The sequence below is a fragment of the Beta vulgaris genome, chromosome 6 (assembly GCF_026745355.1).
Source record: "Beta vulgaris subsp. vulgaris cultivar EL10 chromosome 6, EL10.2, whole genome shotgun sequence".
NCBI lineage: Eukaryota > Viridiplantae > Streptophyta > Magnoliopsida > Caryophyllales > Amaranthaceae > Beta > Beta vulgaris.
In genome coordinates, this window is record NC_079207.1 from 62,223,691 (window position 1) to 62,251,067 (window position 27,377).

The 27,377-nt window shown below is 35.2% G+C and overlaps 1 protein-coding gene across 1 annotated transcript; it reads right to left on the minus strand.

The window, feature by feature from the left end:
• Positions 1-10,489: 10,489 nt before the first annotated feature.
• LOC104897251 (hypothetical protein) lies at positions 10,490-19,765 on the minus strand. Its single transcript, XM_010684093.4, has 7 exons — positions 19,235-19,765; positions 18,661-18,794; positions 18,380-18,417; positions 17,671-18,284; positions 16,823-16,903; positions 11,882-11,944; positions 10,490-10,828 (listed from the first exon to the last, which is right to left on the minus strand). The coding sequence occupies exons 1-7, from the start codon at positions 19,286-19,288 to the stop codon at positions 10,754-10,756; spliced, it is 1,059 nt and encodes a 352-aa protein (XP_010682395.2). The 5' UTR covers positions 19,289-19,765; the 3' UTR covers positions 10,490-10,753.
• Positions 19,766-27,377: the final 7,612 nt, after the last annotated feature.

Consider the following 27,377-nt stretch of genomic DNA (forward strand, 5'->3'; position numbering starts at 1 on the left):
CTAAACTGTTGACTGACTTATATCGTGGCAATTTAAATAGAAGTATTTGTTTTATAACCCAAAAGAATTGAAGAGGCCGAAAAAGAATGCACTCTTGGCTCTAGATCTCATCTTATCATAGTAAGTTCCAGTTCTGTAAACACTATTACTAGATTAGTATGTCCATGAAAAGAAGTGTTACGTACCAAGGATTTTTTTTTTTTTTTTCTCAAAGAACATACCAAGGATATAATAATAAACTTATGCAACCAAAAGAAAAGTCAACATAGATTATATTCAGAGCAACTTTTTTTTATTGATGAGGAAAAGAGCCTCTATCACTATATTAGATGTATAGATTTATCTCAAGTTAACTGCTAGGACCTTTATAGAGTAGGAAAAAAATAAGATGACGAATCTAAATCCCTAAAGTATTCCTAATAGAATCTAATCCTACAACTTATCATTGTGAGACACAAACCTTATCATTATACAAAATTTTGCTTGGTTCTTCCTAAAATCTTCATATGACCTCTATATTAAAAGGCAGTGGAACCAATACAAGATATGAGCTTATACAAGATAAATATACTAAGGTCCTATGTGAGGATTAGCGGTTAATTGTTAGCTAATTATATCAGTGGGCTTGAATAATTAATTGTATTAGTGTTTATATAAGAGTGTTTCGTAAATGATTGATGACTGCTTGTGCTTTCACCTAATTGTTTTACCTCAACGTTTCCAATCCTTCTTACCAAAAAGCTCCCCCAACTTGCTTTTTTGAATATTAGAGTTTTAGGTCAGTTAATTTGTTCACAATCCTCAGTGTTCCCAAATACCAATGATATAAAATTTGTTTGGTCGATCCACTAAAGTGGTAAAGGACACCTCTAATTTTGTGCCAAATCCTCTATTTTCCAGAAAAGGCATGACTTATGCAATGACTATAGTGTGTGTTTAGAAATTTCGAGTTTCGACCTTGAAAATTACAACATTATTTGTATGTATCAAGAGCTTTCTTCCTATTAAGGAACCAACCCAACTCAATTTTGGAAGGTACAGTTTATCTCATCCTTTTTTGAAATCTAGGGTATGTATTACGGTGTGAATATTTTGACGCTCGAATGTGCGACAAATTTTTGCCATTCAAATGATACAAATGTAAGTTCGATTTGAAACGGGGCTTTTGTGCACATAGCGCGCAAAGTTATTAGGATAAAAACCGAAATCATATTAAATCCAAAGCGAATTAGTAATTTGGATTGGACTTAAACTATGTGCAGAGGATTTGGATTTTTTTGTTGAATAATCATTATTTTCATATTGGATTGGATTGGATTGGATTGAGGGTGATTGGATCCATAAATTCAAAATAATCAAATAGGAAATAGGGCATATATTGTATATTTGTGATTATGCTTCATTGATTTATTTATTTTTAAAAAAGGTCTAAAATGGTCCAACGACCCTTCCCTTCCCCCAAAAGTTAAAACCCTAACTTGCTAGTGTAATTTGTTGTGTAATTGAACATGCTTTTATGTTGTTGAACTTTTTGCTGTAAGTAATTATAAGTTTGTAATGAATTATTAGTTGTTATTAGTTTATTAATGATTTTTTATGGGATTGTATATATATATTACTTCAATTATCGAACACCTTACTTCGATGCTCGTGCCAAAAATATTTCATCAAAAAAACAGAGTTTAAAAAATTTGGATAAATCGGGTCGAACCCAATTAAGTGTCTGAAAATTCGAATTATATTAGTTTAGACTCTAATTCTAATTGGTTTCGATTCGGATTGGAAAACTAAGATCCAAATTTTGTTCGGATCAGATTGTATTAAGCCTAAATTCAAACAGTACATCGAAATTTCACCCCTAGTGCACAAGCATGACTTTTTCAAGTGGGAATAAACAGTCTTAGCTATTGGAAATAAAAGCGTGAGATTGGCGTCGGTAAGGGTGGCTACAGCATATGAGAATTTGGCAAGAAAAAGCGGGTTGAGTTGTTAAATGTGGCTCGAGATTTTCAATTAACAAGGTTCAAAAATAGACCTGGCAATTATCCTTGTGTGAGTGGATTATCCACCCACCAACACCAAATAAATGGGTGAAAACCCGCAATGAGGCAAGTGACGGATGGGTGGCGCGCGGGGCGGGTTGGAGATAGGTGAGATATTTTTGGCCCATCACCCGCTCCATCCATCCACTTGTGTCATATACTTCCTCCGTTTCACAATAAGTGAAACAGAGAGAAAGGACACACAGACCAAGGTGGGTAGAGAGAGAAAGTAGGGATCACCTTCTAATGTTGCAACTAGAGGTTTTAAGCAAATGCATGTAGGGTGTGATTATAAAACGTACCCGGTTTTTTTGGCCCCCAAAAAAGGAGGGAACTTTAACTTTCCACCAAAATTTGTATTTTGGCAAACTTTTGAATTTTTTTCACTTTTTCATTTAAAGGAGACTTGTGGGTCATTTCCCATCAATTCAAATTTACAGCTCTATATAACCAAGTTTTGAGGCTAAAAAATTTCCCATTTCACAATCTGTCCACACCAGCACACACTTACACTTGAAAATTTTTTTCTCAAAAGTGAACACACTCACTTGCACACACATCACAAAGGTCTTTTTCATAAAATCATACACAAACACACACAACATTGTAATTAAAATACTGCCATGGATGATGGTAGTTTAGAACAGTTAGTTTTATCTAATGGAGTAGGGGAGTATTTTGACATTTCTGAAGAGGAGCTGCTACAACTGGAAGACCAACATGAACAGAATTTGGAATGTGACATTGATATTGATGAGCTTTTGTTTTTCGAGTCCTGCATGTATGAAGATGGTGATCGTGAGGATGATGCTGAGGTATGGTATTATTCTGAATCTGATGACATAGAAGCTGGAATGAAAGATGGAAATACTGTTAATGAAACTAATTGCAACTTAGGTAAAAAAAAAACCTAACGTACCAAGCAATATTAGGAGAGAGGTGATTATTGACTTATTCACACAAGCAGGCCCTGACCTTTCTTTACCAAGAGGTTGTGTAAAGAGTGTTGCACTTAAGTATGCAATTAGTAGAATAATAGTGTTCAGATTTTGGAAAATAGCTAAGCAACATAAACTAAGTGGGGCTAATGTTAATGTAGCAAGCAAAAAGACTGGCAAGTGTGGGAGGAAGTTTATCATCAAGGCGGATGAAGAACTCGGACAAATTCCATTGAAGCAAAGGACCACAATAAGGTCCCTTCCTACAGCTTTGGGAGTTAGCCCATCAACAGTTTATAGGTTGACAAAGAGGGGAATTTTGAGATGCCATACAAACTCAATCAAACCCAAATTGACTGATAAACACAAAACAACAAGACTCAAGTTTGTTCTCTCACACATAATCCCAAGTACATTAACAGAAAAACCAAGATTTAACATGCTTTGCAATATGATACACATAGAAGAAAAATGGTTTTCATGAGTAGGATAACACAGAGGTTCTACTTGTTGTCAGAAGAGGAAGATTCATACAGAGCATGTCAGCCAAAACACTTCACAATAAAGATCATGTTTATGGGGGGTATTTCAAGACCATTTTTTAATGACAATGGACTGTGTATTTATGATGATAAAATAGGAATATACCCATTTATTGATGAAGTGGCAGCCCAAAGAAGAAGCAACAACAGAGAAAGGGGTACTTTATAACTGAAAGCAAAGCAAAGTATCACCAAGAAAACCATCAGGGACATGTTAATCAACACATTGTTGCCAGCAATAAGGGCTAAGTGGCCAGCTTTTGGATGCAAAACAATATAAATACAATAGGACAATGCAAGACTATACATAGCACCAACTGATCCAGAATGGTGAGAAGCATCAAAATAGGATAGGTTTGACATACACCTAATCCAATAGTCTGCTCAGTCACCAAATCTCAACATGCTAGACTTAGGGTTTTTTTGCTTCCATTCAATCTATACAACACCAAGCATTCCTATAAACTGTTGGTGAGTTGGTTCAAAGTTTGGTGGATGCATATAACATGTATGATCCCAAGTTGAAACTACACTTGGTTGCATCTAATGTATGTCATGGCTGAAATTTTGAAGGTCAAGGGAGAAAACAATTATAAAAAAAAAAAAAAAAAAACCCCACAGAGGCAAGAAAAAGATGGACAAACTTTGTCATTTACCAACTTATGTAGAAGTTGCTGAGGAGTTGTTAAATGACACAGTGAGTTTCCTCAATGAAGACATAGTAGAGGGGACAGACCCTATGTGGGATGGAATGGTCCTTGAACCAGAGGGATAGTTAGAGGACTAGGTAGACACAAAACCAACCAAGTAACAACAGCATTAGGGATAGTTAGGGTTGGGCAAGGGAATTTTTTGTAAACAAAAAGCATTTTGTAAACATATATATTATGTACATGTAAATATCAATGCAAAACTATTTGAAATCTACACCATCATTTGGTTTCCTTTTGGTCATACATGTAAAGGGAACAGTTAAAAAACAACATCATTAATAGGGTTGTCCTCTCATAAAGTCCCCCATCACCCATACAAAGAAGATAAATGACAAATCAAGTAGCCTCCAAAACAGAATAACACGTGAACTACACGAGAGGCAGTAAGGGGTTAACAAGTAAGGTCTTGTACAAATTTAATATCAGAAATGACCTCATTCATCATTGAAGAAATTATATCTCTCAGACCAAAGTTATCAATCATACAACAAGACTCATAACACAATGTTAATTCCCCCTAATGTTGCTTCAAATGGTATTTTTGGTGGCATATATACAAGCTAGGCCAAATAAGATGAATCTTGTGTTAAGAGTGTAATGATTTTCACATCATTGAGGACCAACCCTTTTCAAAAACATGCATCACCGCCTAAACATACTTATACCATTAACAAAGATGACAGGGACAGAGATGACATGAACACAGAATCATCAAACTTAATATACATATACATGGAAATAAACACACAACATCATAATATTAACAGCCTAGACATGCTTATACCATGAACAAAGATGCATTCACCTTGATATAAAAGCAGAACACCCCCCTAATCATGCATTCACCTTGATATAAAAATAGAACACCCCCCTAATCATGTATTAACCTTGATATATAAACGAACATACCCCTAATCATGCATTCACCTTGATATATAAACAGAACATACCCCCCCTAATCATGCATACACTTAGAAACTGAACAAACTTCAAATGAATACAGAACAACCCTTTTTTCATCATCTTTCTAAGACAGATACATCACCCAAATGAGGTGGGATAACACATGAAGAACACTTGCCATGTGAGCATCTCACTCCATATGAGGACGTACCTGTCTTAGATGGACAGTAACATGAAATGACAATCTTCCAACATATAGCAACACCCCACATGCTACTAATATCAAACATATCAACTGATTCACAATGAAACACCACATATGCATACAACTAAACTACTTCAGCATAAAATGAAACCCTTATGAACTGATCCACAATCAAAAATGATACAAAAGCACAATGGTTGCCAAAATGTTTAAAATAATATTCTACCATCAATGCTAAACCACAGGTAATGTTAATTAAAAAAAATCATAGATATGTTTGGAATGATGCTGTGTATGCAATATGGCATACTAGGAATGATGCTGTCTGGAATGCAAAAGTTAATAATCCAAGATATGTTTTTGACAAAATCAGATGTGATGTGATTTGTAGAATTAAAGCTCATAGTCTAGCTAAGATCACTAGTAAAGATAGTGTTTGGTGGGAAAGCCTTTGTAGTAATGTTTGATGGTTGTAACTAGTTGTTTGAACCTCCTTGTGATGAAGAGTCCAACCTAGTTGGTTTGTTCTCACCTCGGAGGTTATAGTGTGTACTTGTTGTTTGAGCTTATATATATCCTTTCTTACTAATTAAAGCTCATAGTCTAGCTAAGATCACTAGTAAAGATAGTGTTTGGTGGGAAAGCCTTTGTAGTAATGTTTGATGGTTGTAACTAGTTGTTTGAACCTCCTTGTGATGAAGAGTCCAACCTAGTTGGTTTGTTCTTACCTCGGAGGTTATAGTGTGTACTTGTTGTTTGAGCTTATATATATCCTTTCTTACTGGTTCAAAAAAAAAAAAAAAAAAAAAAAAAAAAAAAAAAAATCATAGATATGATCAAGTAACAAAGAAAATAACAATATTCTACCATCAATCATAACCCACGGGTAATGTGCATTAAAAACATCAAGATATGATCAAGTAACAGAGAAAATAACAATATTCTACCATCAATCCTAACCCACAGGTAATGTGCATTAAAAAAATCATAGATATGATCAAGTAACAGAGAAAATAACAATATTATACCATCAATTCTAACCCACAGGTAATGTGCATTAAAAAAATCATAGATATGATCAAGTAATAGAGAAAATAACAATATTCTACCATCAATCCTAACCCACAGGTAATGTGCATAAAAACAAATCATAGATATCAATAAATAACAGAAAAAATACAATATTCTACCATCTATCCTAACCTACAGGTAATGTGCATTAAAACAATCATAAATGATCAGGTAACAGAGAAAATAATAATATTTTACCATCAATCCTAACCCACAGGTGATGTGCATAAAAAAATTCATAGATATCAATAAATAACAAAGAAAATAACAATATTCTACCATCAATCATAACCCACATGTAATGTTCATAACAAAATTTCAAAGAGATCAACAAGTAACAGAGAAAATAACAATATTTTACCATCAATCCTAACCCACAAGTAATGTTCATAAAAAAATTCAAAGATATCAACAAGTAACAATGAAAATAACAATATTCGACCATCAATCCTAACCCACAGGTAATGTGCATTAAAAAAATCATAGATATGATCAAGTAATAGAGAAAATAACAATATTCTACCATCAATCCTAACCTACAGGTAATGTGCATTAAAAAAATAATAAATGATCAGGTGATAGAGAAAATAACAATATTCTACCATCAATCCTAACCCACAGGTAATGTGCATAAAAAAAATTCATAGATATCAATAAATAACAAAGAAAATAACAACATTCTACCATCAATCCTAACCCACATGTAATGTTCATAACAAAAATTCAAAGATATCAACAAGTATTAGAGCAAATAACAATATTCTACCATCACCTAACCCACAGGTAATGTTCATATAAAAATTCAAAGATATCAACAAGTAGCAGAGAAAATAACAATATTCTATCATCAATCCTAACCCACAGACAATGTTCATTAAAAAAAAATTTGAACAAAAAACAGAGAACAAAACAATATTCTACTAGTAAGCCTAACCCACATGCAAACTTTATCACATGGACTACATAAATATGAACTAATCACAGAGAAAACAAAACTATTCTACCAGCAATCCTAACCCACATGGAATATTAATCACAAAAAATCATAAATATGAACAAATCACTAAGAAAATAAAAAGATTCTACCAACAATCCTAACCCACACGCAAAATTCATCACAAAAAATCATAAATATGAACAAATCACAGAGATTGAACTTAATAAATTTAAGTAAGACAAGAGTTTAGGAACATTTCACCATAAGTGGGTTGCATCATTTTGTTTTGGAGAACCCTTTTTTGTAGGGTTTCCTGTTGATGAACTAGGTAGATCAGCTTCTTTGGAAGACTGATCTACAACAGCCGCAACCCCCAAATCTATAGCAACATCATCACTAACACTAACGTCAGCATGTCTAAGGGGGCTTGAATCATCAAAGATGATTTTCTTCCTCACTTAAATCCGAGATCCAGAGGCTTCATCTTCAGAACTAAAGTGAAGCTCTGGCGTTCTAAACTTCGAAGTCGGTGTTTCAGACTTCCGACGTACATAAGTCAGGTTCAAAGAAGAATTATAAGAAGAATCGTTATGGTGTTGATCCAACCTACGACGCAACCAAGACTCTTCTTCCGATCCCATATCAGATTCTCCAAAAAGCAACTCGCATGTATCATCAGAGGCTATCTCAGATCTACTAAGAACTGGTTTAAAAAACCCCAACTGGCAACTTTCAAAGAGGACCCAAGAAATTAGGGTTTATATGAACAATTGAGAGTGAATCGAAAAATTCTTCAGAGGAGATAATGAGAGATTATGATAAAGAGAAAGAGAGAAAGTAGATCAGTTGAGAGAAAGTAGATCAGTTGAGAGAAATTAGATCAAGTGAGAGAGATGTAGAAATTAGGGTTCTTCAATTTTAGAGGAAAGAGCGAGAGAGGGGGGGGAGATCATATGAAGAGGTGAAAATGTGAAAGGTCAGTAGAAATTGAGGTTCTTCAGTTATTGAGGAGAGAGAGTGAGAGGAATAAGAACAGGTGAGGAAGAATCGAGAAACTGATAGAGGATTTTTAAAAAAAAATCTGATGGGGGTTGGTGGGTTGGGTTAAAAAGGGAGGGGAAAGGTTAGGGGGAATTAATTGATGTTAGGTGAGTGGGTGAGTAATTAATGAGTGTTATGTGGGTTGGTGGGGTAATTACATAATGGCATTATTGTAATAAATAAGATTTTTTTTTTGCCAAAAACAACTTGGTTTCACTTATTGTGAATATGCCATATAAGGAATGTGTTTTACTTATTGTGAAACAGAGGAAGTATATAATATATCATTATATATAATAGACTAGTATTAGATTTTGGCATGTATCAAGAATTGACAATTGATATTTAGTCGCTTTGCTATTTATCAGTGGCTAAATTTTCATTTATTAATTTTTTAAAGTTTAAGTATACAAACAACTTTTTCTAGTATTTTCAATTTTCCACCCGTTCCATATGCGGATGATGGAATTAGATGTTGTGGATGGGGATTTGATTCGCGGGTGATGGGCAGATTGAGGTCCACCTGACAACCCTACTCAAAAACCTTATCCTATACCTACATGGTAAGAAAAGTTGCAAAATCTACTACTTGGTATTTTGTACTCCATGTGTTCCAAAATAATCTGAACATTTTCCTTTTATATTTGTCCAAAATTAGTTGAACACTTCCATATTTGACATGGTCCCACTATTGCTATATTATTTTCTTTAGAGTCCTTTGCCCCCACTTTACCTTTATCAATAAAAATTACCCAACTTTCTCTATCCTCCCATAAAAGTACCCCCACCAACTCCTCACATCTAATTTTTTAATAGAATAACATCTGATAATATCACTACACTTATCAACTTAAACTACGTGTCCCAACAAGTGTTTGGATAATTCTGGAACAGAAAGGAGTATAAAAATATTTTGTATAATGTTCAAAAAGTTTAGGGGTAAAATATAGAAAATTAAAAAGAGTCAAACACAACGTAGAATTTTGTAAAACACAAACTCCTGACCTAAGAGTTTGCTCAATTTAGTCTCAAGAAGAGGACGAAGACAATTCAACATAAATCTGATCCAAGTTTAGAAGATAAAAAGATCCTATCCAAATCCCAATATTTGCATGAGGTGGAGCTTACATATATGAAAATTCCAACCTGAATAGGAAAACTATTGTAACCTACTAACCTGATCAATTTTTTTTTTTTTAAGGAGAAATTTCATACTAACATGATCAACTAGTGAGTTACAGTTACATTACTATATGATGTCTATGCTTGCATTATAAAAATTTAAGTAAATATAGTTGATCTAGACTTTAATTTTTATGGTCTTACGTAATAACATAGCCCAAATTCGTCTCATGGCCGGCCTAATCCGAGGACAATAGTTTGATCTGAATATGAGAGATAATATCCAAATAAGATCATTTGGAGTTCGGGAAAAGGTAAGTTTTAACACAAACAATGTAAGTAGATGAAATGGACATGATATTCTTTTTGAAGTGAAGTATAGTGATGCTCATCACAACATTCATAAAGATATGCATATTATATGCTCCAAGCTTTTTACCGTCGACCTTAGGCTCTATTCACTCCAATTTGTTTATATAGAATTGGAGTTATTTTGCTAAAATTTGCTCTTATAAAGGTAAAATTGAAAAGGACTTCGTCTTTTTGTTTACTTCAGGCTTTTATAAAGCTAAAATTCTCTTTATTTGAATGTTGTTCCCTTTACAATAAATTTCTACTCTCTTTATTTGAAAACTGTTCTACCCACATAAAACACAATTATGTTTCATTAGGAAAAATTCTAGTAAACCTATTTCAATACTAAAACCCAGCAAGGATATAGCTATTCACCCCATGAGTTTGTAGGGAAAAATTCTAGTAAACCTATTTCTACTCTCTTGAGTCATGACAATACACATACCACAGCATCAACCCTGCTGGTCAACAAATTCACCCTGTACCTGTCAAAATTCCAGAACATTCAACTAAGGCATACGAAATACCTGCACATTCAGAGTTATACTGTTTGTTCCAAAAAATTCACATTCCTGCAGGTTGCTCGATGTGGAACGCATCAATCATATGCTAAAACCTAACTTGATGCTAAAATAATCCTCAGCCTTTGAATAATTGAAGCTCAAAAATGTTTGATTAACCATACATACATCAACAACTCATGTTTTCCCACCCTACATGCATGATTTAACAATGGTTGTAGTATGTCAAAGTAGACAAACAGTATAAGGAACTCTTATCAGCCCAAGGTGAAACAACAAAGAGTTATCCATCCACTGGAGAAACTTGACGAAATTTGATGAACAGTTGAATACACACCAGAAATAGATTTAAATCTGGTCTTCATTATATCTTTGCACTAGAGTATGCATGTCGTCTAGGAAGAAGCGCGAGAGTTTGGAGAATCTTCTTTCTGGGACCCTGCATAGAGTCCATCAAACGTAAATAACAAAAGAATGGCATCGTTACTAGCTCATAGCATAAGAAAAAAGCAACAAGGTAATCTCATCCCTACATTTCTCTTCCTTCCCCCCCCCCCCCCTCCCCTCTGTCCATATCCATATGAAGAAAAAATGACTCTCCCTCCCCCCTTGTCTTCCCTTCATGTACTATCATCCAAACACAATGATCAGGAATGCTGGGATAGTAGGCATAGCCAATACTGCCTTCAGTAATTTGGAGAAAGGAAAGAAGAAAAAGAAAAATGGATATGAAAACCAATGTTCTGTCCAACATTTGAAACTCATTCAAAGTGGAAAATCTGAATAACATCACGATAAAAAACATATATGCCTCCATTTCGTTAGGGATGCATTCTTGACAAACCATAGTACCAGTCCCCCAATATCTTTTTGAAGGATGAGTTGCCATGGCTAAAATTAAGATTGTGAAAAATGTTCGGCCTTCATGACCTGAGTAGCATCGGCAAAAGAGCAGCTTACATAATCCATTTTCTTCATACAAGGCAAAATTGGAATTATGTATCAAAACAGAAAAGTATACCGATAGAGAAGGAAGAGTAATGCTAGAAACCAGTGAATTCAAACTTGTCCTGGTGAACTTACAATAAAATCAGCAACTAGAAACCACATGCAACACCATTAGCTAATAATGTGTAATTTTATAAATTATGTTTCCCACATAAGATTATTACTTCGTATAATAGGCTGCATAGATGCAAATAACAAACCACTACACACCTGTAGAAAGAAGGAAGAAAATAACAATATCTTTAAAGGTTGGAGTGATTGGCTACAAGAACGCACACTATACTTTCAGTGCCAAGAGCAGTTTCACCTTGGTGCATTCAATGAAAATTTCGATGAAATTTTGCACTGTTTATGGCATCAAGTCCATAGCTTGAGTTATCTTTGTCGTTTCTCTCCAAATTTTTTAAGATTGTACGATGCCATATTGCCATGCACAACAGCATAAGAAAATAAATACAGAAAACAGAGACAACTTTGAACTTACCATCGGTATACCCAACTCTTTCAAGTCATTGTCACCCAATTGCTTCAATAATTTCATGTCTATCTGTTGAAGGAAAAATTAAGAAAGACATACAATCACCATAAGAAGTCCCAGTCAGGGAGATAGAAAGAATCCAATAACACATAGCATCAAGATCCCTAATCATTTTCCATATTAAACACAGAAAAAAGTATTAAGCAAAGGTGCAGAGCTATGCGGATTTCTGCATTTATCATAAATGAGTATTATAGTGTTGGCCATGTATACTCAAATAACAATGAAGAGTCCAGGTAGAATCAAGAACTGATGTATGAAGCCTTTTAAATTTAAAGTCCATATACAAACACTGGGTTAATGTCATTCGTCAAATACTACGTCCGTTCCTTTTTAATCTACACTTTCCTTTCCTGGCCGTTCCTATTTAATGGTTACATTGTTTATCTATACAAGGTAAAATGCCCCATCATTATTCTCCACCTTTATCCCCCATGAGGTCCTTCACCAAATAAATTAACCCACTTAAAACTCCCCACCTACCCCATTTTTCTCTCTATTTTTATATTTACTTTTTGTACTTCTTACTCCCCACTTTTCATAATTCCTCTCCTCTCTCCTACTTTTTTACTTTTTTCTTTGTTCTAGTGGAAAACAAACCGTGTAGATTAAATGGGAACAGAGATAGTACAGCCGTACAGGACAAGCAAACCAGAAAGGCTTTCTCCATCCCACAATTTTCTTCTAACTTGTTAGTTGTTATATTTAAATATACAAGGAAAATCGTCCAATTATATCTCAGTTCTTACCATTATTTACAATTCTTCTCAACATAACCTCTGAGCTAATCCAACTAACCATCAGAGCTTCTTCGTCGCTAAAAGGTTTTTTTGGGGGTATTGAACCTATGCTTTACTGTAATCCAATATCTAAATGGATCCCATGAAAGTAACTTGCCAGCCATTCAATAACTTCTACTCACCAACATAAGATAACATGACTAGTGGTGCCATTCTAGCTTTGATGTCCTAATATGGCAATAGCAATATGCATTGACAGCACGATAACATGAACGTATAAAAGATCTGTTCTAGATTGCCGTAGCAGATGGATATTACAAACAACGATGACGTACCATATGCACAAATACTAGGAAATAATTCCTCCATACTTAATTAGTTGCAACACTTCTCTCTTTTTCAAGTTGCAAATTAGTTGCAAGCTGCAACCTTAATCTATTTGGTAATGGTTTTCTTTTATCTCTCTCCTCATCACATGAGTCCCTATTTTTATCTCTCTTTCTCTCTCTCTCCTCTTCACATGCACACCTCAAAACTTGTGCCCCCCCACCCTATGTTCCAACTAGTTTGGAACGGAAGAAGTATCACACATGGAGCAAACTTCAAGTCCTTGACACAAAATGGTCAAAACTGTAGCAGACAGAGCTTAACAAAAGGTAGCATTAAGTCTCTAAGACAGCGTATATTAGCATATCAGACCTGCAGAAAGCAATCTAATCTCCCAGATGCCAGCAGCTCCACCACATCCACATAAATCACTCTAGAGTCCAGACTTTCTTCAAGTGAACTACAAAACTGCATATTCTTGAAAAAACACCTTTATCCACCAACTCCGCTCTTTGTCACTCAGATTCAGCTATTGGCGTCTAACACAACACATAAGTACGCATCCAAGTCTCTCACTTAATGCAAATCAAGACCCCTTTATTAAACCTATGTTTATTGCTTCCCTAGGAGCCAAACAGTTTTACCATGGCTCTTAAATAGTAGGTTTTACGTGTTGGATTTGTTTAATTTATGTTATTTTTATCAATTGTGGGACCCTAGGCTTCAAAAGTTGTCTTATTTAATTAGTGGGCTACACAGTCTAATAATTAGATAATAGGTTACTTTCATATAGTTAGTTGATTAGTTTCCTTTGCCTAGTTGGAAAAGGGAACAAGTATTTTATTTTCTATAAATATAAACCTAAGTTATCCCTACCCACTTCTAGATGATATCCCCACCTACATAAGTCCTGAATCCTAATCAAAAGGTTGAGGAATTCCTCCTCCCAAATAAAAGCCAGAACATTCAAGCTCTAAAGGCTTGTCTCCCAAATCAAATAGTCCAAACCATTAGTAGTCTCCCGATCCCGTCAAATGACATTTAAGACACCATGTACTGGAAACTCACTCCTAGTGGTGAATTCTCTACTAAGTTCGCCGTTCTCCTTGTCCAAGGAATAACACGGAAAAATATTAATGTTCGTTTCGATAAATTTGGAGGCTCGGCACCCCTCCCAAGGTCAAAAACTTCATGGCCTCCCTTCAAAGGAGAGGTTATACCGTAGTCATGTTGCGGGTTATTAGCTTGTGTATTTTGCAATCACCATATCGACACAATGCATCATCTATTGGCGGAATGCACATTCACAATAGACTTGTTCAATCCTTTTTTTCTGTCCCATATTTGGACAAGAACCTTCGAATCCTTCACCCAAGCTAGGGATATTGTGGAAACCCTGAGTCACAATGAAACAACTCCAAGAGATGGTGACAGTTCAGTGGTTTGTTTGGTTCTTTTGAAATAAAACATGCTTTACGCTGAATCTTTTGGCATCCAAAACGCAGCTATGATTATCAAGAACTATTGCGATTCATGGTTCAATTCATGGAATGCTGATTTGGTTGATCAAGAGCCTTTGAATTCTAGAAAACAGCAGCAAGCTCCGTTCTCTCCCACCCCCCCCCCCCCCGGTTGGGTTGGTGTAAACTAAACTTTGACGGATCCTAGTCTGGTTCAGAACATTGCTCCTTTGGGTTCATAATAAGATATTGCAAAGGCAGCCCAATGAAAATAGTGGACAAAGCCCTCCCTCCGAAATGGTCAATCCTTATGGTGGAAGCCATGGGCCTATACACTGACCTCATGATTGCAATTTCCCTTGGAATCAGAAACCTTATTATAGAAAGCGACAATCTAACGGTTATTAACTCGTTCAGGAGGGTGTGGCGTGTCCCATGAGAAATTTCAAACCTCATCTAGGATGCACACCAGGATGCCAAGCAGTTGAATTCATTCCCGGCCCAACATTGCTATGGGGAAGCTAATCAGGTGGCGAATCATCTAGCAAATTGGGACAAAAATCTTCAACAATTGTGGCTCTCTTCCTTGAAATTTCCCCGAGGTCTCCCTTTTATCATACGCAAGGATGAGTTAAGTTATCCTACTATTAGGATGTAACCTAGTTTTCTTTCCGTTTCAAATAAACAGAAAAATTTAATAAATAAATAACCTAGGTTTGTATTTCTAAAGAGGACGTTTTATGAAATCAAATTTATATTTAGGTTTTCTGTTTATACCTTTGAAAGAATTCTTGTTAAGAGTTCAACCACGTTGTTAACCTAGAGTTTAGTGTTGTTGCCACTAGTATCAACATTAGAAGTCGTTGCCTTCTAAGATTACCCTCTTGAGTATCAACATTATTTATCAAATAAATCACCTTGAGTATTAAAATTTCTCTTCCCCCCTATCAAATACCCCCCAAGTCCTCTAAATTGATTCCCCCACCTCCCCCCCGTAAGGTTTTGGATTCGGCCATTTCCCACTACAACATAACCATCTTCAACAAGCATGACCACCACCACTAACCCACCACCACCAGCCTTTACAACGCCTTTGACCACACTAGACCCATCGTCGACCCAAGCTCACCCCACTACCACCAATCCACCACAGAAGATCGGGTGTGAGAGGAAGAGCAAATGACGAACCGCTAAGCATCACGCCACCACCACCACTCTACCATACGCGCACAGAGATATAGAAAGGCAACCAACATACGAGCCACCATCACCAATGTACCACATCTATCGAAGTAGAAACAGAAAGAGAGGATTGTAGCCATTAATGCACCACCATACCCTATATGGCATGGGTACTTCTTCTAGGTCACGTACTCGTACCTCTACCCGTGCCCGATACGATACGTATCATGTATGGGTACGTGTACCCATTCCTAAAATATCAAAATCTTGTCTTTCTTCGTACCCGTATCTGAACCCGTACTTGTATCCATGTATGTGCAACCTAGATCGTACCACCACCGTACCAAAGGCACCGGTCTACTATCGGCACCACAGTAGACCTAAGCTCATCGGTTTTGTAGCCGTGTTTGAGAAAAAGAAATGAGAGGGAAGAAGAGAGAAATTTTGTAGCCCTTTCCCTTTGAAACTAACTAAACAAGTAGCATAATTAGGGGTTTGGAATTTCTTTCCTTACCTAAACCTTTCTTCCCTTCTTTCCCTTTCCCCTAACCTAACCAAACTGCCCCTATATACCTTCCTACCATCAAGATCCATATCATTACTTGACTATTATATGAAACCGTTATGCTTTAAATTAAAATGAAGTACCATATATCCATATCCATATCTTAATATCAAATAAACATCGGTAGTCGAGGTGAAATAAGTAGTCTAAATAGCATATACTCCATTTGAGCAGAAAATGATAAATAATTTGATGAAGTACCATTACTGTTCACAACTTCTCACTGGGATAAAGACTCTCTCAACACTTCCTTCATGATGACTACAATGAATCCTAGAATATTAAATTAACCTATGTTACCAGCCCCACCTCATGCGTTCATACAGACAAGTCCCACATCTGTGTAACTTCTTTGACATTGCCATCTTGGAAAAAATTAAAACATTAAAATGATTTCCATCAAAGAAAGGAAGGGAGGAAAAACATCCATTCTATGGCAGGAGCACAATTTTAGGTTGTGACCTATTCAGAGAAGCAAATCCATCTGCCTAAATTAAGTATTGAATTCCAACTTTCTGGTGCTAATTAGCCGATATATTCATATTATAACTCTCGTTAACTTTGATATTTTAGGATAACAGTCAAACAAAAGTCGGTTAAATGAGACACACACCTCCTCAGCCTTGAAAGATATGGAATACTTCTCCAATCCCAGAGACTGCAAGAAGCTTTCCACATTGGGATGTTCAACACCCTGCAAAGGCTATAATAGTCAGCACCTAAGCAACCAGAATAGAGACTACACAGCTCGTAAACAAGAATCAGGTTTCATCACATTAAGACTAAACAGAGTACTTCTTCATGATAGCAATGAACCCATTGCTTTTGTAATCGGCATATAAAGTATCAGAAAGGAGCAAAACAATTTGCCAGCCATCAAGCATATTTACATTACAATGATAGCAAACAAGTGTAACTCATTAGTCTCTTGCTCAATAATAAAGAGCCAATTGACAATCAGGTTCTCTGGGTCAATTAGCTTATTGGGTACTGAAATCTAGCCAAACACGATAGCTTCAAACATTATGGTATATTATCAAGAGTTGCAGATATTCACTCCCTAGGTCAACAGCCTCTCCATTTACCAGAAATTATGAAACCGTTATCATTGTATCTTTACAAGAAAATGCATGAAGCTCCACTTACTGACCTACTTTCTGTGTTTTTATTTTAGGAACCAGGATCATTTTCCGTATATACCAAAAGAGAGATTTCATTTATTTCATCTAAATTTGCACAAACAAACCACCACCAAAAATACCCCTATAACTGTCACTTGAACTAGCAGTACCTGCATTAGATATTCTTCAGACTAATTAACCAAAATACACGCAAAGGACTGTAAAAAAGCCCCATCTAGTCCGATAATCAGAAGGGCAACAGACATACAAGCTCTTCTCTGCTAAACTTGTAGGGAAGCATGCCACTATTCACAAAATTAAAAAAGAATGTAACCCGTACCATAGATGGGATCTTGTGCACGATTCCACTTGCTTGAGGATAATGTGGAGAATATGGTACAGCAGGCTTAACAGGAGCAGCAGGTACAGAAGATTTTGTTATAAAGGGTGAAGAACGGACAGATCTTTGTGGACTAATTCTCATGCACGAACTTGACCTCCCATCATCATATGCCCTGATTGGCCTTCTCTGGGAATCTTCTCTACTCCTTTCAGGAGAGAGCTCTCTACGAGCCGAAGAATGATAAAGCCTCTCTGGAGATCTTCGTCTCAAATTTTCCAAAGTCCACGAAGTATAAGGTCGACTAGGGACAACTGTGGATAAGTCACTAGGGTTCCGTGAGGAAGGATATCGCCCTAATATGCTGGTGTCCCTGGCTCCGACAACAGTGTGCCTTACTATCCCTGGATCCCTGGGTTCACCCAAAGGATGTCGTACACTAACAGTAGATTCAGGAGGACGCATGATCTTATTATCTACTGAAGGACGAGAGGTCCTACTCAACAGTTTATCTCGGAGATCAATATTACCATGTGAATCACTTTTGGGAGATTGCCGATTCGTGTTTTTTTGCATCAGTTTAAATCGAAGATCATCTTTACGAAGATGCACATCTTTCGAGTTCCAAAGGCAACATAGTCAGTAACGGGAAAATAAGCTCTGAAATACAGAAAAGTAGAACACTGCAATGCTCATAAAAGCTCATTACCATTTACGCTACTTGTGCCATAACCCTCCCCACGATGCCTGGGAATGATGAAAAAAAGAGTTAAATGCCAGACACAAAAAAGATCTTAGCAAATCCTATTCCTCCAAATGCTAGTTGCAATATATACATTTACTTTAAAGCCCAGTAAATTGAAAATCATATATTTAATGCAACATTCCGATGTAATAGCCAACAACTGAGCACCCCTCACAATAAGTAAAGCAAGTATTCCAACATTGTCAACTCAATACATCCAGCAAAGCAGGGGAAAGGCAACGAACCGCTTGTTGTATTGGTGATCTCGATCGTCAGAACTACCACCACCCAGCCTATCTCTGATAGATCGTTTGCTTCCTGTAATTGGACCACCATTAAGTATCCCCGCCTCTGATGACCCACCTGCCCTCTTGACCACCTAAATTCACTCAAACCCATTAGTTAAAACAATAACTACAAACACTAACAAATTTATCAACAGCACCAAATTCTCGTTTTCTTAACATCAAAATCAAGTTGAAATTTTCGCTTATCTAGGAAAAACCCAAATAAACTTTTAACTTTCAATTTTCCCATATATCCACCATTGTATCTCCAAAATGCATCCCCAATTTTCTTAAGCATCATATATCACAGTTCTCAGTAACTCAACTTTACAAGATAAATCTTCGCACATAATCAAGAATTAAAACAATTCTAAATTTCCCTTTCTCTCATCGAATATGCTCATATCTGAACATAAGCAAAATGCTCAAAACTAAAATTAAGAACAAGATACAAAATCGATAATCACAAAGCCAGAAAGAAAGCACTAAAACCCTAACTTGCGGGAAAAAAAGTGAGTTTGAAAAAATGTACCCGACCACTACGCCCAAGAGTAACGGTAAAACCTGACCTCGAATTCTCCGACATCACAAAATCTCAAACAACGTGGAAACCTCCAAAGTAAAATTCGAGTGCGAATTTGTTAAATTTCAAAGCTCAAGAAACAGAAGAATGTAAATTTATGGATGAATTAAGCATTAGAAAATTTCTGAGCAACAGAAGAAGATTGAAGCTGAAATCTGCAGTAATTTGCAGTTTACAGTGAAGGTTGATTTCAAAATTAGGGTTTTTTATTTTTGTTTTTTCCCCCTTTCCAGAAAAGTTTGAAAGGTGAGAAGCAAATGTTGAGGAGAGAGGGAAAGAGTTGGGTAGAGAGATGCGATGGGCCTGAAATGATGCTTTTTACGTAGGCCTATTTCGTGCAACGTTGTGATGAAATTGTCCTTTGTTTTGAGCTTTGTCTTTTGATTTTGAGCTGGGCTTTGTGGTGATGATAAAATTGAGCATGAGTGAATGACCATGTAGATGAAGTTCCAGACTTCCAGGTGTAGATTTTGTACTAGTTACAAACTGTTTTATAGGATTTGAAAGGAAATCCAAATTTTGGATTTGATGGATTTGAGTCGGATTTAAATTTATTAGTTACAGAAAGGATTCAGTAGAGAGGATAATGGTGTCAGTAAATTGGACCACCGGCCTAACTTTGTATTTGGAAATAATCCATATCGACTAGGATGATTAGTGTTTTAAAAAACAATCATACTGAGAAATAATACTTTATCAATTTTTTAATTCTTGGAAGGTGTTGAATTTTACAGCTGTAAACACACTATATTGACCATTGATATCATTAATTTCTAACAACTAAAATTATAGAAAGTTGATGTATAATGAGATAAACCCAACAACATCTTACATATTAGCACATGTTTTATATATTAGTATAAAATATTTTGGTCAAGGATACTGTATGAATAGCATAAAAGTCAAAGCGTCGCTTGTTAGTTCAACACTTCAACTTCCCATTTCAACCTTTTAACTTTACTCAAACATAAGTCAAAATGTTCACTTGTTAGTAGATTTGGGATGTCAATGTAACACCCCCAAAATCCATACACGTCTACGACTACGTCGCATCGACTTTGGGAGTGTTACCGCCGCGATGAAACGCAAGGCTTAATAAGAAAGAATGTTAACTTAAATCATTTTCTCGAAAACTGAAATGCAGCGGAAATAAAAATGTAACTACAACTCGTGAATCATCAACGACCCTTTTATTCAAAACACAACTAATTAAGTAAATCCTAATATTCTTGTCATACTTAATTCAAAAGCTATAAAGTCCAAGACTAAGGACTATCTCCGAATGCGCAGTATCATGCAGCAGCACCGCCAGTGCACATAGTTTACTCCCCATTGTAGCATCAATGGTTCATCATAGGTCAACAAACACATAATAACACACAATAAGCTATGATGAGTAAATAATAAACCATTGCATACATATAAACATAAACAAAGCAATAATGAACAATCCTAAGCATGATACTATAATAATGTTACATCCTTTACTCTTTATTTAGTTGGCAGCGAACGGGCACCGTCATCTTACTAGAATCATACGGGCTACTTAATCCTTAATATACAACTTGGTCTATTAGATGAAATGCAAATACAGTTTCCCAAGATCGTACGGAACCTTCCGCCTACTTGAGTTATCAAAATTTATAAGGACACTACTGTCGTCACAGTAGGCCTGCGTAGGAGTGTAGAACAAGTCCCACACTCTCCCCATTGTTCATCACTTGTAGGGAGTCCAACTACAAGTTTATTGCCATAGTTCATTCTCAATACTATCCGTTCATATCACAATAACATAGAATCATTTAACATGTTCTCTTAGTTACAATACTCAGATCTTTTCTCTTGTAACACTTTTGTTACACCGTGGATCAGATTAATACGAATACAATGCTCATGTTCATAATACGATAGAATCACGCATTTCAATGCCACATATCGATTTCCAATCATAAACATGTTACCAAACAATCTCAACAATCAAAATGTTCCCTATCATGATTCTAGGTTCCGATAGAATAAATCACAACCTAATCATGATACTAGTACTTGCAACTAAACTGGTACGCGTACGTACCTTGTAACGGAGAATTTTCGATGTCTTAACCAAACGTTCCGCTTATGAAATTGGGACCTAAACGATTAAGTAAGTACTTCAGTGCTACGTCCTTGATAATATTATCAACTAATACGTAACTAACTAGAACGACTTAGTAACTCGAAGTATAAACGATAGCTAATTTCATTGTTTAATAACTTCCTTTTCTTTTTTATTCTATTGAGCTTAGCGTATTTTAGGAGTTAATTTTAGTTAACCAAACTTATTTTAGTTAGTTTAATCACCTAATACCTTTACCAAGTCCATTCAAGTCATATGTCCAATCAAGTCTTATGTCCAATACTCCAAAATCAGGTTCGAATAGCAAGGTTATACTTCCAACTAGAGGTGTCAAAAATTGGGCCGACCCACGGGTGAACCCGCATGCGACCCAGACCCAACCTGTTCCGAGCCGAGAGTGGTCGGTTGGAAAGCCGACCCATTCCGACCCAGTGTTCACCCGTGCCCAGTTTAACCCGTGGAATTAGTAACCCAACCTGAGTTGGGCCGACCCAGTTGTACCCGTGCCCAGTTGCACCCGTGAATAACGACCCAGACCCAACCTGTTTCCGACCCAAAATGACCCGCACCCAACTTCACCCGCCAATGACCCAGTTAAACCCACCCAGTTATCACCCAACCCAGTTATCACCCAACCCAGTTACCACCCAACCCAGTTACCACCCAACCCAGTTGTGACCCAACCCAGCTATCACCGACCTAGTTGTGACCCAACCCAGCTATCACCGACCCAGTTGTGACCCAACCTAGCTATCACCGACCCAGTTGTGACCCAACTCAGCTATCACCGACCCAATTTCGACCCAACCCTGTTAGCACCCGACCCAACTAAACCCGACTCAATGCCATTCCGACCCAAGTAAACCCGACCCAACACCATTTATTTGTTTTTGGGGTGCAAGACCGAAGACGTATAAGATTACCATTTATTTCAAGTTTTATCTTTCTTTTATTTTTAAATATCGGTGGAACACATTTTTTGTGACAAGGTACATTAATCTTTGGACTTTGGAGTAGCTGTCAGTTTGGTTGAAAACCGATGGTAAACTGCAAATGGTTGATCAACTGAACTGAATAAACTGAACTGAATTGATCCATAACTGAAAAGTTAAAAACCGATAAGTCAATCAGAATAAAGTAAACTGCAATTAACTGAACTAAAACTGAACTAAAACTTAACCGAAAACATACCAAACTGAAATTAACTGCACGAAAAACCGATTTAAACTGAACTGAACTGAACTGAATATAACTGAAAACTGTTTCAAACTGTTTTTAACTGAACTGAATCAAACTTAATAAACTGTTTTAACTGAACTGAATCAGCCTGTTTTTAACTAAACTGAATAAAGTTGTTTTAAACTAATCCGAATCAAACTGAATAAAACAGTTTTAAACTATAAAAAACTATTATCAAAAAAACCTTATAAATTCTAGATCTACATAAACCTAATAAAACGTAGAATTTATCTTATAATCCAGATGTAAAACTAAGACATATAAATACAATGTGATCTATCCTCCAATTTATATAGTTTTTGAACAGAAAATATTTCGTCACTTTTTTTGGTCAAAGTAATTGACAAATATTATTTATCAAGACATAAATACATAATTATACCTCATTTAAATTTGAAACCCCCAATATTCAATATTTCAATCCCCACGTGGTTGTTTTTTGTTAAGTTGTCCATTGTACGTTATTTTAAAGGTAAATCAAATGGTATTATTAAAATTTGTATATATGACATAAAAAGTTAAACGAATTTGCCAAAAAAATAAGTTTTAACGTATATTAGCAAATATCTAAAGAGATCATCCTACATGTTTGAAACTTATACACACAAAGAAACTTATAACACACTGATATAACGGTTATAATTAGATGGAGTAATACACAAGTTGTAGGTTAAAATGTCAAAATACTTATCTTTCATAAATAGCTACAAACAATGCGATATAATATAGGAATAACGAAATATTATTGATATTCAATTTAATATCTATACATAAAAATTTGTTTGCAACTAACAAATCCCGACATTGATAACTAGAAAGTAGCCCAATCTTGATGCAAAAGAAAAGTTAAAATTTACAAAATACTTTAAATACTAATCCTAATGCTTCTGCTGCTTCATAGTATTAACCACCCTTTTTTCACCTACAAGAAATAAAAAATATTGTTAAGATACAAATAAAAATATAGAAGAAAGTCCTTGACAATAAAACAATTATGTAATAAGGCACATAACAACTCATCAAGATATATTACTACATATGACTTAAAGTACTACATATGACTTATAAGTTATAACAAAGGAATTATCTATCTTTGAAATATAAAGATTTGAATGAAGCCAAGAATCAACAGTAACATAATAGTAAGATGTACTTAAAACATGTAATATTTCTTGTTTCAACCACTTCTTAAGTCATTCTTAGAAACAAAATTTCAATATGCAAGGAAGAAGAATCATACGGCAAACACACGCATGGAATAAGAACTTAACTTCAATAACTCCAGTTTTGTTCATTAGTAGAAACAAGAATCGCTTGATTATATGAAGAAATAATCTCGGCAATTAGTTCAGATTAGAGTGGTAACATTGCTAATAATTTTATGCACACAAAACAATCACCACTATATACTAGCCTTATTTCTTTATCATTCTGAGTTTTCTGACTTTCAGCGATTAATTCTGAATTTTTTTTAACATATTTTAGCAAGCACACAAAAATATATACGGGATGATATAGAACCCCATGGTACATAATTTATAGCACATAAACTTTGGCATTGATTGCGTCAGGTTTCACTTTGTAAAAAATTATTCATCCAAGATGGATGACCACAATTAGGTATGTAACACTCAAACATAATTTCAATTCAGAATCTCAACAATTAAAGAACAAAAACAGACCTAGAAATCGTTTCCTCCTTCAGGCCATCTCGTTCAACTTTCTCTCTGATCTGCTGCAGCGCGAACAATTACCTTCGATCTCGCTATACTTGAGCCGAATTTCTGCAAACCAACAGAAACAGTAACAATACAATAAATCAACCAGCAAATTCGAAACAGAGAAATTTGAAGAATGATGATGAATAAGAGAGAGAAAGTTACCTAGAAGGTTCGTTGTCGAATATATCATGATCTACCGGAAACTTTCGCTTTCGCTATCTGGATTCTTCTTGCCGTTATTTTTCGCCGTCTGATACTTCACCTAACTCATCGAAATGTGTATAGATAATGTGATTCCTCATTTGAATCTCTGGTAGTTTTGGTTCGAAGAAGAATGGTTAGGGTTTTTGTGAGCGTTGGTGTAGATCTGAATTGCAAAGAGAGACATTGAGATTAGGGTTTAGAAAGTGACGAAATGGGGGAGGAACTGAAAAAGGGGGTTGATATAGGATGGATTGTAGGATTAGATTTTAGGATTAATCACTTAATCTCAATCGTTGGATTTTAGAATGAAGGGCTGAGAGTTTAGAGTAAAGAGTCTAGAGTTCTAAAGTTACTAGGTTAGAGAGTAAAGAAATGAAGGGCTCAAATTTGATATTGGCTAATCAATGGTCTCAATTCAGGATCCTTGATTTATTTTTTTGACCAATGAGTATTAAGAGTGACCAAGCACATGGATTTCAAAATATCAATGGTTGGATTTTTATACTTCTCAAATCAATGGTTAAGATTAAGTATTCTATTTTTTTATTTCTAAATTTATAATTTTAGACTTCTAGTATTGATTTGTTTAGTAATTAGTAATTTACTTAAATTCCTAAACTATTATTAGACCCATCTACAATGGGTGGGTAACTATTTAAATTGAGAATTAAATCATATTGATCTGAAACTATTATTAATATTATAAATTAATAAAATTATAAACTTTAGAAGATTAATTACTATTTTTAATTATGAACAAGATCATTAATGTAAAAATAATTATGAATGATGTTTACTAACTGTTTAAATAATTCCTACTTACTTTAAAAGTTCAATGAATAATGATGTATTGATGTGAAAAATTTGTGAAACAATGAAAGTTTAAATTATTAATTGTTAAGTATGAAATGCATTAATGTGTGATTATTTAAGTAATGAAATAGACGGATTTCTAGTATGCTTTGATTATTGTTAAAACTGTGTAATAACATCGATGATCAATCGTATGATCATTTGATGGTTTTGACTTTTGATTAATGTCGAAGACAATCAATCTTAATATCTTATGATCAATTTGATTTATATGTCACTAACTAACAAATTGTTTAAGTTTAATAGTCTATTGACTCTAATACTATAAGTTTATAATCAATAATCCTTATGGTTGTTAGTTGTTAATTGTTAGTTGTTACTTGTTAGATGTTAGTTGTTACTTGTTACTTGAATACTTATGCAATCATCAATAAGAATAACTAAATAAGTGAATAACTAATAGAGTAATAGGCGATACTTAGGCAATAGGCCAACTTTATGATCATTTGATTTATGTCAACCTTAACTTAACGAAATTCGATCAATGTTTCATCCTCTACTGATACAATGACATGATTATTATTTCATACTGATTATTGACCATGATCTACTTTCATAGCTTCAATATTTCATCTTCATCCTTTAGTGATATAGTGTATGATTATGTATCATCTTCTGATCTTCATATGACATATTCGATTAAGTGATTAACATTGATGATTGTTACTTGTTGAGTTGTTCCATGAACGATGAAATGTCAAACAATTTTATAATTACAAATTAATTAAGATGCTTTCATTAATGTTTTAATGTCAACCTAATTCTTTAATTCTAACTCTTTTTGTTGCTATATAGTAACTGATTCAGATTTTAGACAAAAGAGTAAGTAAGTCACTAACTAACAAAATGTTTAAGTTTAATAGTTTATTAACCCTAACACTATAAGTCTATAATCAATAATCCTTATGGTTGTTTGTTGTTAGTTGTTAGCTGTTACTTGTTACTTGTTATATGTTAGTTGTTACTTGTTACTTGAATACATATGCAATCATGAATAAGAATAACTAAATAACTGAATAACTAATGAGCGATACTTACTACTTAGTAACTTAGGCAATAGGCCAATTACCAATAGCCAATAATGGTGAATGACCCAATAATATAAGTATAATTTGTAAGTCTTACTGTAGTAACATTTCAAATTAGTAATAATAATATAAGTATCAAACTATTAATGATTCAATGTATTATTAAAAAATTAACAATGACACAATCACAATTCACAATATCAGTATAATTACAGATTACTATAATATACCACTATAAGTATAAAGTATAATGACTATAATCTATACCACAATATCATAATACGCCACGGAGCCGCCGGTTCGATATTTAGTCGTTCCAAGAACCAAGTCGGCAAGTCCCACCGAGATCCGATTTTTGCCGACCCAAGTCGAAATCCGATTTATTCTGACCCAAGTCCCAAGTCATTCCGATAGTCGATTTCTTGAACACTCAATTAATTCTGAAGGTCGATTTATTCTGACCCAATTCATTCCCACATCGATTTCTTCCGACCCAAGTAATTCCGGAATCCGGATTATTCCGACCCAAGTTATTCCGATATCGATTTCTTTTGACCCAAGTAACCCGAAAGCCGATTTCTTCCAACCCAAGTAATTCCGAAAGCCGCATTATTCCTACCCAAGTTATTCCGATATCGATTTCTTCCGACCCAAGTAACCCGAAAGCCGATTTCTTCCGACCTTAGTAATTCCGAAAGCCGAATTATTCCGACCAAAGTTATTCCGATATCGATTTCGACCCAAGTAACCCGAAAACCGATTTCTTCCGACCCAAGTCATTCCGAAACCCGATTTCTTCCGACCAAAGTTATTCCGATATCGATTTCTTCCGACCCAAGTAACCCGAAAGCCGATTTCTTCCGACCCAAGTCATTCCGAAACCCGATTTCTTCCGACCCAAGTCATTCCGA

What these genes read in the sequence shown, in the direction of transcription:
- LOC104897251 (XM_010684093.4), bottom strand. Translation starts at nt 19,288, where the DNA reads ATGTCGGAGAATTCGAGGTCAGGTTTTACCGTTACTCTTGGGCGTAGT. An exon ending in CTCTTGGGCGTAGTGGTCGG is followed by an intron (nt 18,795 to 19,234) that starts GTACATTTTTTC and finishes GAGTGAATTTAG; the next exon opens with GTGGTCAAGAGGGCAGGTGG. An exon ending in GATCACCAATACAACAAGCG is followed by an intron (nt 18,418 to 18,660) that starts GTTCGTTGCCTT and finishes CATCATTCCCAG; the next exon opens with GCATCGTGGGGAGGGTTATG.